Below are 16,355 nucleotides of genomic sequence, written 5' to 3'. Positions count from 1 at the left end.
CTGAAAGTTTGCTGGTTTGATTTCCAATCTGGGCACACACCTGGGTTGTGGGCCAGGTCCCTGGTTGGGGGGCATGCGAGAGGCAAAGAATCGATGTTTCTCTTGCACATAGATGTTTCTCTCCCTCTCTTCCTCCCTCCCTTCCCATTTCTCTAAAAATAAATACATAAAATCTTTAAAAACAAAATAAAAATATACGGAATATATACATATCCTTTATCACATAAAGTCTACATGCTTATGTATTTAATGTATCTAAATGTTTTCAGCCTACCTCATCTTCTTTGGTAGCAAAGAAAATGAATTATTGTGCAGATTAAAGATTATCATTTCAGACACTTAAAATATGTACAGTAATTTGCTTCAGTGGATAACATTTTAATACCCCAAATCTATATTAGTAAGCCTTCTTTCATGCTTTGGTAGTTACTATAATAAACACTCTAATTCAGAGCTCTTCTTCATTTCTCTAATATCTAATTCTAAAGGCTTTCAACAGTTTTTCTTCTTCTCTGGGTCCTCTCTTTCATGCTCAGATATGTATTTCCAGGATAGTATTCTGTGTCACAGGCCTGTTTTGTGACCTTTTCCTATCCTCTGTCCCAGTCTGCCTCCTGGGAAGCAGGAAATAGCCAACACACATTTATACTAGGATGGTAATGGAAGACAAGGTTTAGTGGCTATTTCTTCTATCAGGAACTCATATTTAATAAAAAGTGCTTCAAATGAAAGAAATAACTCAACAATGGTAGAATTTTAGATATAGTCTGAAGAGGAAGTTATTTTAAGGATCTCTTTTGCAACTTTATATTATGAGGGGGGGATGCCCCCACCAAAAACTGGAATTATCTTCTGGAGGATGGGTCCCTTGTAGTACAGACTTCCCCGGCTATGTGAGTGTTCTAGGAACCCATGTACGTCAGTGCAGCAGCTGATGTTGTTGTAGGAGGCTGCATTGGGCTTCTGTGAATTGTCATTGAAGACTCAACACGTTTGCCCATTTCATGATGGGTGACTTATGACACACCTGCCCACCCTGTGCTGAGTGAGTATTCAGCAGTTTTTGACCATAAATGGCACGATAAGCCTGTGCCCACCCTCCCTATTCACCTGATCTCACTGTGAGTGACATTCATTTGTTTCCCCGGATTAAAAGTCCTCAAAGGGAAACATTTTGCCGATATGGGAGAGGTGAAACAAAAAACAGGAGAAGAGCTAAAGGCATCAAAATCGATGAGTTCAAAAACCGTTTTGGGTAATGGAAACAAATGCCTCAATAGGTGTACTACTGTACCAAATGGAGAGCACTTTGAAGATGACTGAATTTTAAACATGTAAGAATAAATACACAATTTTGTATAAATAAATTCTGGGGTCTGGGGAGTTCCCCCCTCATATACCACATAAGCTCTTGCTTACAGTAACTACCGGTAAGGCTGTCCTCATGTCAAAACATTCACCAGTTATTAATTCCAAGTGGTGCAGTTTACAAGTTCAAAACGTTAGGAAAGAAGAACTTGGCCACGGACCCTTCAGTCCCTACTAATTTATGTCCATGGTCCGGGGAAGGCAGCCTGTGACAAGCTACAGCTGCCACTTGCCCTCTTGTAATGGGAAAAAAAGTTCCACCAATGAAGACATTTGGTCTTTTAAAAATGTGAGCGACAGCAGAAAACTGCTCAGAGGAACTTGTATAAAAACTTCTACTTCTTTGGATATTTTCTTACAAATAGAAAAAAATCATAGCCCGATGTAAAAAAAAATACTAAAAAGGCATATGAAATTGCATAAATGCAACTTAATAGTAAAAGTCAAAATGACTAGCTATACAGAGTAATTTTTGAGCCAATATCTACCCAAGATTAATATTTCTGGTACTGAATATATCTATTAAAATGTACTTTTTTTGGAGGGGAGGGTAGTGTGGCTATGGAACTCCCTTGGTACACGTAGGCAATAAAATTTCTTCTAATATTCCCATACTTGATGTCAGCTGACTGGGATGTCAACTGTCACTCGGATCTTTTGTCTAGCACTGTGACAGAAAAAAATACCTTCTGGAAACTGAATTACCAAAGAATAAATAATTCTTATTTTTTATGCTATTTATAAGTAATATAATGTAGGCTTTAGCATTCTTTTTATATTCTTGGGCAAGACATGGAAATCATTTCTTTTTACTCTATGTGTCTCTTTATTTTAAAAAGACTACAACCAACCTTCCTTCTAATATTTAAAGTTGTGAGTGATCATGTCACAAAATCAGATACTCAAAATATATGTGCATTTAAATGTACAGTCCAGGGCTCTAACATAAAAAAGCTCATTCAATCTGATATCTAGTAGGTAAAGTGTGTAACGTGGCCGTGCTGTGCTGAAACACGAGTGGCAGGCAGGGGGACGGGTGGCCCCGAGACCAACTCTGTCCTAATCTGGAACCTGCCCAAAGCCAGCCTCACCACGGCCCCGGGTTCCATGTGACTCTGTGCACTTTGGTTTCCTAAGCAGCAATAAAATATCTTTCATCTTCTTTGGACGTATCTCTGAGTTTTCCAAGATTATACGTTTTATTACATCTTCTAATTTTGGGGTTGTTTCTATTTGGTTCTCATAAAACCAAGAAAACATTTCAGCGGCTTGAGGGCCTTGCTCTTAAGGACGCTCCTTGCACTCACTCTAGTCTGCGCCAGTGAGCACCCTCCTAGCTACTGATGCCAGAACACGGGATCTACAAAGTGATGTCCAACAAGCTCCCAGTACTTTGGGCCCATGAGAAGCATTTACTCCTCCTCCTATATTTATAACAGAATGAGAAGTTGATGAGGGGTATCTTTTTCCTGTATCATACATAGGTTTAAGCCCTTTTTTAGGGAATATAATGTGAATTTAACTTACAACATCTCTTAATTATACTATAACAAGTCACAAAACATTTGATTTATTCATTAAATTATTTACTATATTGCTCATAGTTGGCATAAATATGCTTATGTAGCTGGCTTACCCTTGCGATGCTTATCATCTGTTGTTCTGAGTCTCTCTGAATAATGATTTTTTTTGCAGCTATAGAAATAACGAATGGGTATTGACAGAAGGAAAACCTGCCCAACAAGTGAAAACAGAAAAAGCAAAATTGTGTATTTTCAGCAAAATTATACTATGGGAATCTAAGGTACCCCTTCTAAGAATAACACACATTACTTGTGAATTGTGTCTTACCATTTACATCATTTCTTTTAATACCACAACCCTGTGAAGTATGTATCATTAATAGGTGTGCAGTACCTTTATTTTCTCGAGGAGGCTATATCTAATGTTCTATCTGCTAATCACTCATATTTTTTATACAAATAAATTCCTTTTTTGTCTAGTCACCTGTGAAAAATATGGCCAGCACCAGAACCAAGAGGCAGAAGTGTTGGTGAGGGAGGATTAGGGCAGAAAATTTGAGTACAGAAATTAATGGAAGAATCCATTATTATATGAATATTTCTGATATGTGAGCTTCAGAAATGAGGAAATCTTACAATAACTATAAAAAGCAAAGTAATAAATTTAAACCAATAAAATAAAAGTCCAGGAGACCTGGCTGGTGTAGGTCAGTGGATTGAGCACGGGTTGTGAACCAAAGGGTTGCTAGTTCAATTCCCAGTCAGGGCACATGGCTGGGTTGCAGGCCAGGTGCCCAGTGTGGGGCATGTGAGAGGCAACTACACATTGATGTTTCTCTTCCTCTCTTTCTCCCTCCCTTTCCCTCTCTCTAAAAATAAATAAATAAAATCTTCAAAAAATATAAAATAATAGTCAGGGAGAAGTATGTTGCTGTTAGTTCTATACTTAATGGTGTAGTAAATATGCAATGAGATGTATTTGTAAAGATACAATACTATTATCAAAGGTTGTCTAAGACTATATGTCACCTAAGGCTATTTTTGTGCTACAATAGACCAGAGGTTGTATAGCCCAAAGAGCCAAAAATATTTACTATGTACTAACTACTTTACAGAAAAAGTTTGTTAATCCCTGACCCAGATATCAGCATATAGAGTAAGAAGCCTTAAGAAACTGCATATTAACGCAGTACCTTTCCTTTCTTAAAAGGATGTTATTAATCAAACCAAAACCAAATTAACATGCACATGAATTCAAAATGTAACAGAAAAAGAAAATGCTTTAACAAATACAGTATTTCAAGGCTGAATCTTTAAACTATAAGTTTATATGTAAAGGTATGGCTATGTTTAAATTTATTTATACACACTTAAAACCCAGTCATTACTTTAAATAGTATTTCATTTAGGTGAGCAATCAAATGCGCGTCTGACTATACCTGTGAGAGTTCCCGAAGCTCTGCCAGGTGTGGTACTCCTCCATGAGATCAATGTGATCCAATGTAGAGTTATAGAAATCAGTATAAGGAATGAGGGGAGGGTGAACCAAATTGTTTGCAGTATCTGTAAAGGTAAATTCTAACATAACAACCTTTTTCAACATGCGCAGGAGTCACTCTAATCATAAGAACCTTTTAATATCTACCCGGTAGCCTTTATCTACTCCTATTTTAAGCAATTGTAGCTCCAAATGGTAAAGGCAGTTTTATAATTGTGGTCAAAATGGGGCCAACAATTTCTTGTTGTGTCCAAAAGAACTCGTGGTGGGGGTGATAACAGCATAGTAAAGGGGGTGTGCAGGTGGCTCCTGTGTTGCTCTGTCCCTCGTACGTGTGTTCTCCCCTCAGGACCCCTCAGGGATTCATGAAGTTCTTGTCTTCTGCTGCTTAGTGGGTTATATGCAGTTGATAGCCACAGCACAGGATACTGCCCAATAAAAAACGTAGAGCTCTTTCATGCTTATGAATCAACCATGAATTCCATGATCAAAACAAATCACAACTCTTCTCATCAAAGAAATGGCTTAAAGTGTAAAAATGCCTCTACAGTACTTTGAGATCTTTATGGAAATGTCTCCAATATTTAACAAAAGAAAAGTAAAGAGGATAGAATAAAACCTACTAAGTAAAGCCAGCACTTTAGATGCTGATGGGATCCACCAGGAACATTTCGTTATCGGTGGAAATTCTTCAGGCTTTGCAGGAAACAGCCGTAAAGAAATAAATTGCAGCAATCTTTCAACCACTTGTTTGAATCTCTTCTGGGATAATCTGGTAAAGATTTTGAAATAATTCCCATCAAAATTCACACTATCTATTTTGGCAATATATTTGTTAGGTAGTAAAGTGCATTCTATATGTATCAACTTTTAGAATATTACCCCAAATTCTATTTCATAAACTGCCAAACATTTGAAAAGATGGAAAATCTTACCTGGAATATTGTTTCTTAATTGAATATGAAATAAACATTAACATTACTATAAAGTTAGTATAAAACATTCTATTTTTAAGGCTTTCCACATTCAGTCAACCCTATCATTTGCAGACTCTGTATCTGCAAATTCACCTACTTGCTAAAATTAATTGTAACCCCAAGTCAGTAACTGTGGCACTTTTCTGGCCATTTGTGGATGTGCAAACAGTGGCAAGAAACTGTAGTTGCCCAATGTGCACATTCCCAGCTGAACTCGAAGGAAGCAGCACTCGTGCTGCACGCAAGTGGCCTGTATGCAATCCACTTAGTGTGTGTTCTTTCTTTCTTAGGATCATGTTTTCAATTTTTTTGCTTTTCCTTCGTAATTTTATTGTTTTAAAATGGTGGTCAAAAGCAGTGTTAAAGTTTTGTCTAGCCTTCCTAAGTCTAAGAAGGTTGTCATATGCCATACAGAAAATATACTTGTATTAGATAAAATTCATTCAGATGAGTTATAGTGCTGTTGGCTATAAATTCAGTGTTAATGAAACAGCAACTTATATTAAATAAGGTGTCTTTAAGTCGAAATACAACTAAAGCAAGGATTTGTATTAGTTGATGAAAATGGTGACCTAAAGCTCACAGGAGCCTCACCCTCATTTCATTTAGGAGCAATAGTTTAGTATTCGCTAGTTCCCTGTTCGCAGTAATTTTACAGAACATACCATTGTGAATAATGAGAATCGACAGCATTTTTAAATTAAAGTTTGAAAATATTTGCCTCTTTAACTTTTACCAATCATGGAGAAAAGTAATTGTTAATGTGAGTATAGTTCTATGGTAAAAGTATAGTATCTTTATAAATTGATATTAATAGCTAACCAACACCTTACAATAATGCTTTGGGGAAGGGAAAGGCCCCATGTGGTAACAGTGAAATTCTTATTCATATGCAGAGAGGAAATAAGACAAAAATAAAATACTAATGTCTGAACGAAGGCAGTCACCATCTTTGACATACATGAAAAACCAGTGACAGGAATATGTAAAAGCAAAAGCAGTAACAGAAAGCTCAAGAATAGCTTGCGCAAGCAAAAACAGTTACTTACATTAGAAACAGATTTTTAATTATCCTCTATGTAGTACTAAAATATAGGCTTATAAGTGCCTTTTGAAGCACTGTGAAATATGAGTATCATTTTTAAGACTGAATATATTTCATATATTTTACTAACATCAAACTTAAAACTGTAAGATTATAAAAGTTCTTAATATGATAGAATGACTTACTTTTTAAACCAGTGAACTAAGAAATGATGGTCAGTTTCCACTAAGGCGGCTATCTGTCGTAGCAAGTGAGCATAGATGACATACGTAGATGTGTTATTAAACTGAGGATTCTGGAAAAGATATTAAAGGTAATTGTGTTAAAATTTTGTTAACACGTGAAGGAAAAACACTGAATTTAATGAGCTACGTGGTAAGTTCAGAAAATGAAATTTGAGGTTATGAAAAACTAGGTGAAATCCTTTAAAACAATCATCTGCTTGTTTAGTTATTTACCCACCCACGGAGACTTGGACGTCCACTGTGGTAGAGCGGGAAGAGCATGCATGGGCTTGGGAATTAAGACAGATCTGGGTCTGGGAGTGCAGAGCTTACTGCCAGCACACAGTACTCAGGCTCTTGAGCTGCAGGCTGTTTTCTAGCACTCACTATCTCTACATACATATTACCTTTTTTTTTTCTAATTTTGCCTTTCTCCTCCTATTTGCCCTCCTTATGTTTCTCAACTACCTCTTGTCTATTTTCCCTTTCCCCTACTCTATTTTTTCCTCTCTCCCCACTTCTCTAATCCTATCCTGCATGTTTCCTTTTATTGGACACAATATTGAACTAAACACTATGTCTTCTGTAGTATTTTTTCTTTTCTTTAAATGAGATAATAATATATAATGAACATCTTTTCTAAATTGTAAAGAATGACACAAATGTGGTATGTTAGCTATGGTGATAATTCTTTCTTAAAAAGGCAATGAGAACTAAAAATTGCTTTTCATTTGTGTAGACCTTATTTTTTCTATCTATGAACCTGTAGCTCTCAAGAAGAAAAACTTCATCATGTTTGCTTTCACAAATATAAACAACCACTTTGATTTTTCCATTCATATTCTAACTTAAGCATTTATTGAAAAGCTAGAAATCTACTACTTAGAAAATATTTAATACAAGCAAGTTTTGGAGACCATTAATTCTAATTACAAGAAAGGAGATTGACTGGAAGAGGAAGATATACTTCCATTCTGTGTTCCTGAATACCACAGCAGGAAGGCAAGAAGTTTATCTGTTTATCTATTATACCTGTAATTCTCTGGTTACAAGTAACTATAACCTAAAAAGTATCAGTAATGCTGCTCAAAATACTATTTAATATTTGATATCATTCCACTTATACATGCATAGATTGAGATCTGAATTAGACAACTAAATTTTTGCTTGCTTACCTGTAAAAGTACAAAATATGCTCTAAGATCATCTTTTGTTCGTGGACTGAAAAAGAAGCATAATTGATCAGAGGTTACGGTATATAATAAAAAATGATCAATAAATGTTTCTGTGAGAATTGAATTGCTAAAAGGCAAAAACTAGACATAAATTAGTATGTATTACTACTGAGACAGTAACATATCCATAATATGCTGAGAATATAGGTTCCTTTCTGCCTACTTTAGGCTGATTCTGAAGATACCTAAAAACTGAGTAGGGTATTACATTTTATGAGGTAAATACCATAACTAACTCTGGAAACAGTGAAGAGTCTGAAAAATAATTAACAATTCTAGAATACTTATGGTTTTGTTTTAATAAAGGGTAACGGAGATCTCAAAAACATTGAAAGAACAAATGCTTGTGTTTATAGGTCTATTACTAATGTGACAGATGTAGAAATGCGTGCAAACCAAATCACGCTTTGAATACATCTAGTATATATCTAATTAAAAGAATCATATTTTGGCCCTAACCAGTGTTGCCTGGATGGGCATCGTCCTGCAAACTGAAAGTGTGCCAGGTGGATTCCACGTCAGGGCACGTGCCTGGGTTGCAGGTTCGGTCCCCAGTTCGGGCGCTTGCGAGAGGCAACTGATTGATGTTTCTCTCTCACATTGATGTTTCTCCCAGTCTCTTTGTCCCTCCCCTTCCCTCTCTCTAAAAATAAAAATTAAATTTTTTTTTGAAAATCATATTTTGAATACCTCTGAGAAATAACTAAATTTTGATTATTCCACGTCAGTTTGGATTTTCACATTTGCACATATGAGGCTAGGTTTTGTTATTCCAAAAGCTCATGAATGTTACTCGCTCTCTCAAGAGCTGTCAAATACACTCGCAAATACTCGGAAGTAACTTCTTGGATTACAGATGGTTCGTTCACCTATATGATAACCAGATGCAATTCATGATCCTTGATTGGATCCTGGATTGAAAAATAAAACCCAGATTATAAAGAAGAGATTTGAGAAAACAGGGGAAATGGAAATGTGGACTACATTTTAAAGAGTATTTATTATTAACTGAATATTCGATGTGTTTGGTGTGATGGTTGCAGAGAAAAAATGTTATTAGGAAACGTGCTGAAGTAATTAGGGGTGAAGTGTGTTTTAACATCTTTCATTTACTTTAAAAAATTACACACAGAGGGAGGGAAAACAAAATCAAAGATTAAAGACTAGTGCATCCAGGTGAAAAGTGAATGAATTTTCATTTTCTTTAACTTTTCTGTAGCTTGAAATTTTTCAATATTAAATGTTGGGGAAAAAATGGTTCACCTCCAACTATCTCCTTGAATTCCCCTTAAGAAAATAAAATGACCAAGTATTGATCTACTTTTCTTTTATAGTTATAAAATAAATATAAAAACATAAATCACTGTCCAAAATATACTAGATGACCTTTACAAAACATAAAGCTACAATGTAAAGATTTACATAATATGAAATATGTTACATATATTAAAATTAGAAAAAATACATATATATTTCTCTATATAAACATTTTTATTTAGTAATATTTCTTTGTGGAAGAATTACCTGAATTGCATAATGATTTAAATTATTTAAGTTTAAACCAAATCTAAACTCTTTCTGTCTATAATAGTCTACATAATTTCTGGACTATTTTCTCCATGGGACTAATGTTTTGTTTTAGAAATGATATTTGAAAATATTTTTAAAAGCTCAAGGCAATTCATAAATATTAAAATTCCCAGTGATCCAAGAGTCCTACTTTTTTCCATTTAGTCGCTGTGCCCTTACAATTTCCAATTTTCTGTCCCATGCACTAGTATTTCAGTACAGTATAGAATTCTGGGTAGAGAATTGTGGTTAAGATCACAGGCTCTTTACCAAGCTGCCTGGGTTCTAATCCTGACTGAGGCACTTACTGGGTTAACTTTGGCAATTTACTTAACTTCTCTATAAATTAAGTTTTCTCAAGTGTAAAATGAAAATAATCGTATTTCCTATTTCATAGTATTGTAGTAAAGATTCAATGAGAAATACATATAAAACTGTTAGGAAGGTGCCTAGCCCATAATAGTCAATAAACTATTGATAGAGAAAGGAAGCTTTGTGGGTTTGCCTGTTAGAGGGGGCCTTTTGGTTCGCAGCCTGCGCTCCATCCACTGAGCTACGCCAGCCAGGGCATGATTTCAATTATTTTAAAAGATGACTAGATAAAATTTGCAAAATGTAAACATTTTTCCTTTTTTTATATTACTCTGACTTTTTAACATTTTATGTAATCTAGAATTTCTTTGAAAATCAGAACAATGTTATTAAAATATATAGGGTACAGTTAACATTATTTTAGTTTGGTAATATTTTTAAACTAGCTTAAAATAAATATTTGAATTATAATTTAATGGTATTCATATGGCTTTAACAGAAACTATTAAATTACAGTGCTGTTTAAATAATATCAGCTTAAATAATATGTACTTTTAAAAGTATATTTTTGTTTTCTACATATTCACAGTTCAAAAGATTATCAGTTGTATTGCCCATCATTCCTTATAAGATGATTCAATATTTAGTTCCAAGAAAAAAATATCTTAGTAGCTAAACTTACACTTCCTTATATTAGAAATAAAAAAAGTCTGCTCTGGCCCTGGCTGGTGGCTCAGCTGGTTGGAGCGTCATCCCACGTACCAAGAGGTTGTGGGTTTGATCCCAGGTCAGGGTGTGGATGGGAGGCACCCATCGATACTTCTCTCTCACATCGATATTTCTCTCTCTTCCTCTCCTTTCCTGTCTCTCTAAAATCAATAAACATATCCTCAGGTGAGGATTTTTTAAACAACAACAAAAAAATTTTGCTCTACCAGGAAGTCCAAGGCTAAATTGAATGCCCATGTTACTTCATCCTAGGTTACATGTAACTACCCAGGCCTTATCTGTGCAACACATGTCTGTACACAACAAATTTTATGCACAATTTAAAGGATTCAGAGATCCTCTGAAGCCCATCTATGGATTTTCCTGAGAAGTCACAAATAGTAAGTTAAAAAACTTTGTAAAACATGGTTTATAACTTCTTTCTCATCTATGTTTTTATTACAACTAAAACTGACTCAGAATAAAATGCATACATATGTATTAAACATGCATGAGATATGTAAATTAACCATTTATATTGACTAGCTAAAATTACCCTTTCCATTCTCGTAACAGGCTGTTAATGATCCCCTTTAATACTGTCTTCTGAATGTCTTGAGGCTGTAGGCAAAAGAAAATCATATGATAATCAGGAATAGCTACTTATGTGACTTTTTAAAGATTGTTTATCCATTCACCTATTGAAAGAGATCTTGGTTGCTTCGAATTTTTAGCAATCTTGAATAAGGCTGCTATAAAATTTGCGTGCAGGTTTTTGGTGGACCTAAGTTTTCAAATCACTTGAGTAAATAACTAGGGTGTGACTGGTGGATCATATTGTAAACCTATGTTTAGCTGTGTAAAAAGAGAAAATACAACTCACAGAAATTTGTGGGATACGGCAAACACAGTGAATAAGTATTTTAGAAAAAAGATCTAAAATCAACAATTTAAGCTTTCAACTTTAGGAAATTAAAACAAAACAAGAAAGCAAAGCCAAAGTAAGCAGAAGAAAATACATAATAAAGGTTAGAGCAGAAATCAATAAAACTGAAAACAGAAAACTGATAGAGAAAAATCAATGAAACCAAATGCTGATTTTTGGAAAAGGTTACTAAAGTTGATAAACCTGTAGCCAGGCTAATCAAGAAAGGAAGATAAAAGACAGCAATTACTAATATCATAAATGAAAGTGGGATCATCACTACTGATCCCATGGACATTAAAAGAGTAACAAAGAACTTGATGCACAAGTCTATGCCCACAATTTGAAAACCTAGATAAAATGGACCAAGTCTTTGGTAGATACAATCTCCCAAAACTCACACAGGGAGAAGTAGATAATTTGAATAGGTCTATGTCTATTAAAGGAACTAAATCAATAATTAATAACCTTCCAAAACAGAAAATATTAGGCCCAGGAGATTTTACTGGTGGGTTCTACTGAAAATTTAAGAAAGGAAGGACACCAATTCTTTACAATTTCTTCCAAGAGACAGAAGCCGACAGAGTATTTCCTAACTCATTCTATGAGGTCAACATTATCCTAACAACAATCCAAAGATAATATTACAAGAAACAAATTACAGATCAGTATCTCTCCTGAACACAGATGTAAAAATGCCCAACAAAGCATTAGTAAATCAAATCCAACAATGTATAAAAAGAACTATACACCATGACCAAGTGGTATTTATTCCATGTCTGTAAGGCTGGCTGGTTCAATACTTGAAAACAGTTAATGTAATTCACCACATCAATAAGCCAAAGAAGAAAAATCATATAATCATATCAATAAATGTGTAAGTATTTGACAAAATCTAAAGCCCATTCATGATAAAGAAAAACTAATAACACAGGGGAATTTCCTAAATATGGTAAAGAACATCTACAAAAAACGCACAGACAACATCATTTTAATGGTAAAAACTAGATGTGTTCCATCTTGTATTTTCCCTCAGTCCAGCAATGAGCCATTTCTCTAGAGAGCTCTAATTCCTTTCTGTGAGGAATGGTGTTTAGAAACGTGTGTGCTCAAATGCTCACTGCTACTGGGTGTTACTGCTTCTAGGCCCTTTCAGTGAACAGGGTCAGGGAATAAACACACACACACACACACACAGACACACACACACACACACACACACACATACACGTCCATCTACTAAAATCCCATCATCATGATGCCCTAACACCAAAAACTAAGGAAAATTGAAGATTTGTTTACAGATTTTTAAATCTGTAAGTTAGACCGAAGTTAGATACAGTATTGTGTATAAAAGTTACTTGGCTTAATTTTCTTTTTTTTTTAAAGTGCGGTTATAGTATCATGTTAAGTATAGCTAGGTTTTTTTTCTTTCTGTTTGTATGACATTTTTCCCTCGTGTTGCAGATTTTTGGTTTTGCAGTGCCTATAAAACATTAACATCATTCCAAGTCAGAGGTCAGAGAAGAATCCCTGGAGTGGAGCTTCTGGGTCACAAGTACGCACATGCTAAGTGTTAGCAATAATTCCAAGCAGTTTTCCAAAGTGATTGTCCTAGTTTATACCAACCTAATCAGGTCACGAAAGTTCTAGTTGCTCCACAATACTGCCAGTTCTGGTAAGGTTCTTCCCCCGCTGCTTTGTTAAAAAGTATATTTGATTGATTATGCTATTACAGTTGTTTCAATTTCTCCCCTTTATCTCCCCTCCACTGTGGACCCCCTACCCTCCAGCATTCCCCCCAACCACCTGTGTTCATGTCCATGGGTTGTACATATAAGTTATTTGGCTTCTCTGTTTCCTATACTATTCTTATCCTCCCCGCTGTCTATTTTATGCCTACCAATTATGCTTCTTATTCCCTGTACCTTCCCCCCTGTTCTTCCTCTCTCCCTCCCCACTGAAAACCTTCCATGTGATCTCCATTTCTCTGATCCTGTTCCTGTTCTAATTGTTTGCTTAGTTTTAGTTTGTTTTTTAGGTTTAGTTGTTGATAATTATATTTGTTGTCATTTTACTGTTCATAATTTTCAATCTTCTATTTCTTAGATAAGTCCCTTTAACATTTCATATAATAAGGGCTTGGTGATGATGAACTCCTTTAACTTGACCTGATCTGGGAAGCACTTTGTCTGCCCTTCCATTCTAAATGATAACTTTGCTGGATAGAGTAATCTTGGATGTAGGTCCTTGCCTTTCATGACCTGGAATACTTCTTTCCAGCCCCTTCTTGCCTGCAAGGTTTCTTCTGAGAAATCAGCTGACAGTTTGATGGGAACTCCTTTGTAGGTTACTGTCTGCTTATCTCTTGCTGCTTTTAGGATTCTCTCCTTCATTTTTACCTTGGCTAATTTAATTATGATGTGCCTTGATGTGTTCCTCCTTGGGCCCAATTGTTTGGGACTCTCTGAGCTTCCTGGACTTCCTGGAAGTTATTTCCTTTGCCAGACTGGGGAAGTTTTCCTTCATTATGTTTTCAAATAAATTTTCCATTTCTTGCTCATCCTCTTTTCCTTCTGCCATGCCTATGATTCAGGTGTTGGAACATTTAAAGTTGTCCCAGAGGTTCCTAAGCTTCTATTCATTTTTTTGAATTCTTATTCCTTCATTCTGTTCTGGTTGAATGTTTGTTTATTCCTTCTGATCCAAATTGTTGATTTGAGTCCCAGTTTCCTTCCCTTCATTATTGGTTCCCTGTATATTTTTCTTCACTTTGGGTAGCCTTCATTTCTTCCTTCATTTTGTGACTGAGCTCAATCATTTCTGTGAGCATCCTGATTACCAGTGTTTAGAACTCTGCATGAGATAAGTTGTCTGTATCCTTGTCACTTAGCTCTTTTTCTGGAGTTTTGATCTGTTCCTTCATTTCGACCATATTTTGTTTCTCAGTGTGCCTTTTAAGGGGACAGTGCCTGTAAGGGGTTAGGGCCTTAGGTGCTCACCAGGATGGGGTAACCCTCTTTGCTGCATTGTGACACTGTCTGTGGGGAAGGGGTCAGCAAGGGAACAATGCCACTCGCTTGCTCTGCTCTAGCCCCACTTTCCAACAAACTCTCCTGTGAGACAGAGTTTCTCCTGCCGTGGAAACCCCTGCAGTTTTTAGAGCTAGCTTTCAGTCTCTAGTTTCCCATGCAGCCAGCCCTGCCTTGCCCGCTGGGTTCACCGCCTTGCTGCGCATCCTCTCTGCTTGCTGCCCATCTCCTGTCTCCGCTCCTCCTACCAGTCTAGGTGAATGTTTCTTTAACTCCTTGGTTGTTGGAGTTCCATGCTGTTTGATTTTCTGGTACTTCTGGTTGTTTACTGATTTTAAATAAGTTGTTATCCTTCTTTTGGTTGTGCAAGGAAGCAAAGTGTTTCTACCTATGCCTCCATCTTGGCTGGAACTCCTCTGGTAAGGTTCTCGACATTTTTTTTTTTTTTTTACTAATTCTGAATGGATGTGTAGTATTATCTTTATTCCTCTGTCAAAGGTTATTAACTACCCTTTCATATATTTACTAGTGAAGTACTGAGATCAGGAATAAGCAAAGATGTTTGTGCTATTATTTACTTTATTCAAAATTGTACAACAGATTCTAACCAGTGCAACAAGGCAAATACTTACAACCATACATACTTACATATATACATTCAAGGATTGGAAAGAGATAAAACTCTCATTTATACAAACAACATGATTGTCTATATAGAAATTCCAAATAAATCTGGTGATATACTACAAGAATTAATGAATGAATTTAGCAAGGAAAATAAAGATGAATACATGAAAGTATTTCCATATACTAATTACAATTAGAAAATGAAACTACAATAACAGCAAAAAAAATCAAGTACTTAGAAATATATGTAACAAGATATGTCAAACCTTTACTCAGAAAAGTACAAAGCATTACCAAGAGAAATTAAGTAAGATTTAAGTAATTGGAGGGCAACACCACGCACATGGACTGAAAGGACGTAAGTTCCTCACAAACTGGTCTCTAGCAGTGGGGATCTCGAAATGTGGTCCCTGGGACAGGAGCATTGACACATCCTGGGAGCGTGTTAGGAACAAATTCTTGGGCTCTATCCTGGACATTCTGAATCTGGAACTCTGTATTTTAAGAAGCCCTTCCTGTGATTCTGATACATGGTAAGGTTTGACAAACACTCATCTTTAGAGTCAGTGCAATGCCAATACAGTCAAGTAACTTACTTCCTTTTGCTTAAGTAAAGCATAATTTTACTCTAGCAAGCCTTCCTAAACCAGGACTGGACATAAATGTGTTTTCTACTTAATTCTCATTTAGTTATAAAAATAAAAACAACCTAACCTTCTAACAATTCTAACTAAATTCACTATAAAATTATATCAGAATGATTTTTACAATATTTGTGTCAGTGGTTTTTATAATATCTGTGTAGCTGTTTTTGAAATGTGAGACAAAGAATGATACTATTTGCTTGTGTTCATAAATCATACTTACAGTATTAAGTAAGGCATCATATACAGCATTCACAAATTTAGCATTAATCCCAGAGTCTTCAATGGTATTAAGCGAGGTGGTGGCATCTTTCTGCAAATTCAGTTAAAGAATTAAGTGTATATAACATTTTAAGGACTGATCATTGTAATATATGAACCTGCTCCTACATAATTTCTAATATTTTTTAGTGTGATGATAAGAACTTTTAGAGCAAAATTGCTAAAACTTGAAATGAATGTATAAGAATTATTTTAATAACATTGTTTTAAAACTGAAATCATGAAGTTAAACATTAATATTTAATATAAATAAAATCTATCTCTGAGATCCCTTAAGTAATATTTATTTGTGATACAAGTAATTTCATAAAGTAATACATACATATACTTTTAAACAGTTGCTTAAGTCAGTATTGGGTAGAAAACATATTAGGTAAAATTAAAAA

General features: G+C 35.3%; 1 protein-coding gene across 1 annotated transcript in view; it reads right to left on the bottom strand.

Moving 5' to 3' along the window:
- HECTD2 (HECT domain E3 ubiquitin protein ligase 2) overlaps positions 1-16,355 on the bottom strand; it is a 63,964-nt gene that overhangs the window by 17,223 nt on the left and 30,386 nt on the right. The window contains exons 5-11 of the mRNA XM_045854653.1: positions 15,911-16,000; positions 11,016-11,080; positions 7,811-7,856; positions 6,597-6,706; positions 5,013-5,161; positions 4,331-4,454; positions 3,005-3,101 (exon numbers count right to left, since the gene is read on the bottom strand). Coding sequence (XP_045710609.1) covers positions 3,005-3,101; positions 4,331-4,454; positions 5,013-5,161; positions 6,597-6,706; positions 7,811-7,856; positions 11,016-11,080; positions 15,911-16,000 — 681 coding nt within the window. The remainder of the gene's footprint in view (positions 1-3,004; positions 3,102-4,330; positions 4,455-5,012; positions 5,162-6,596; positions 6,707-7,810; positions 7,857-11,015; positions 11,081-15,910; positions 16,001-16,355) is intronic.

The sequence above is a fragment of the Phyllostomus hastatus genome, unplaced genomic scaffold (assembly GCF_019186645.2).
Source record: "Phyllostomus hastatus isolate PE091 unplaced genomic scaffold, TTU_PhHast_1.1 phas_scaffold_1066, whole genome shotgun sequence".
Classification (NCBI taxonomy): Eukaryota; Metazoa; Chordata; class Mammalia; order Chiroptera; family Phyllostomidae; genus Phyllostomus; species Phyllostomus hastatus.
Note: the sequence above shows the minus strand (reverse complement) of the source record. Positions and strands in the feature narration are given on the sequence as shown.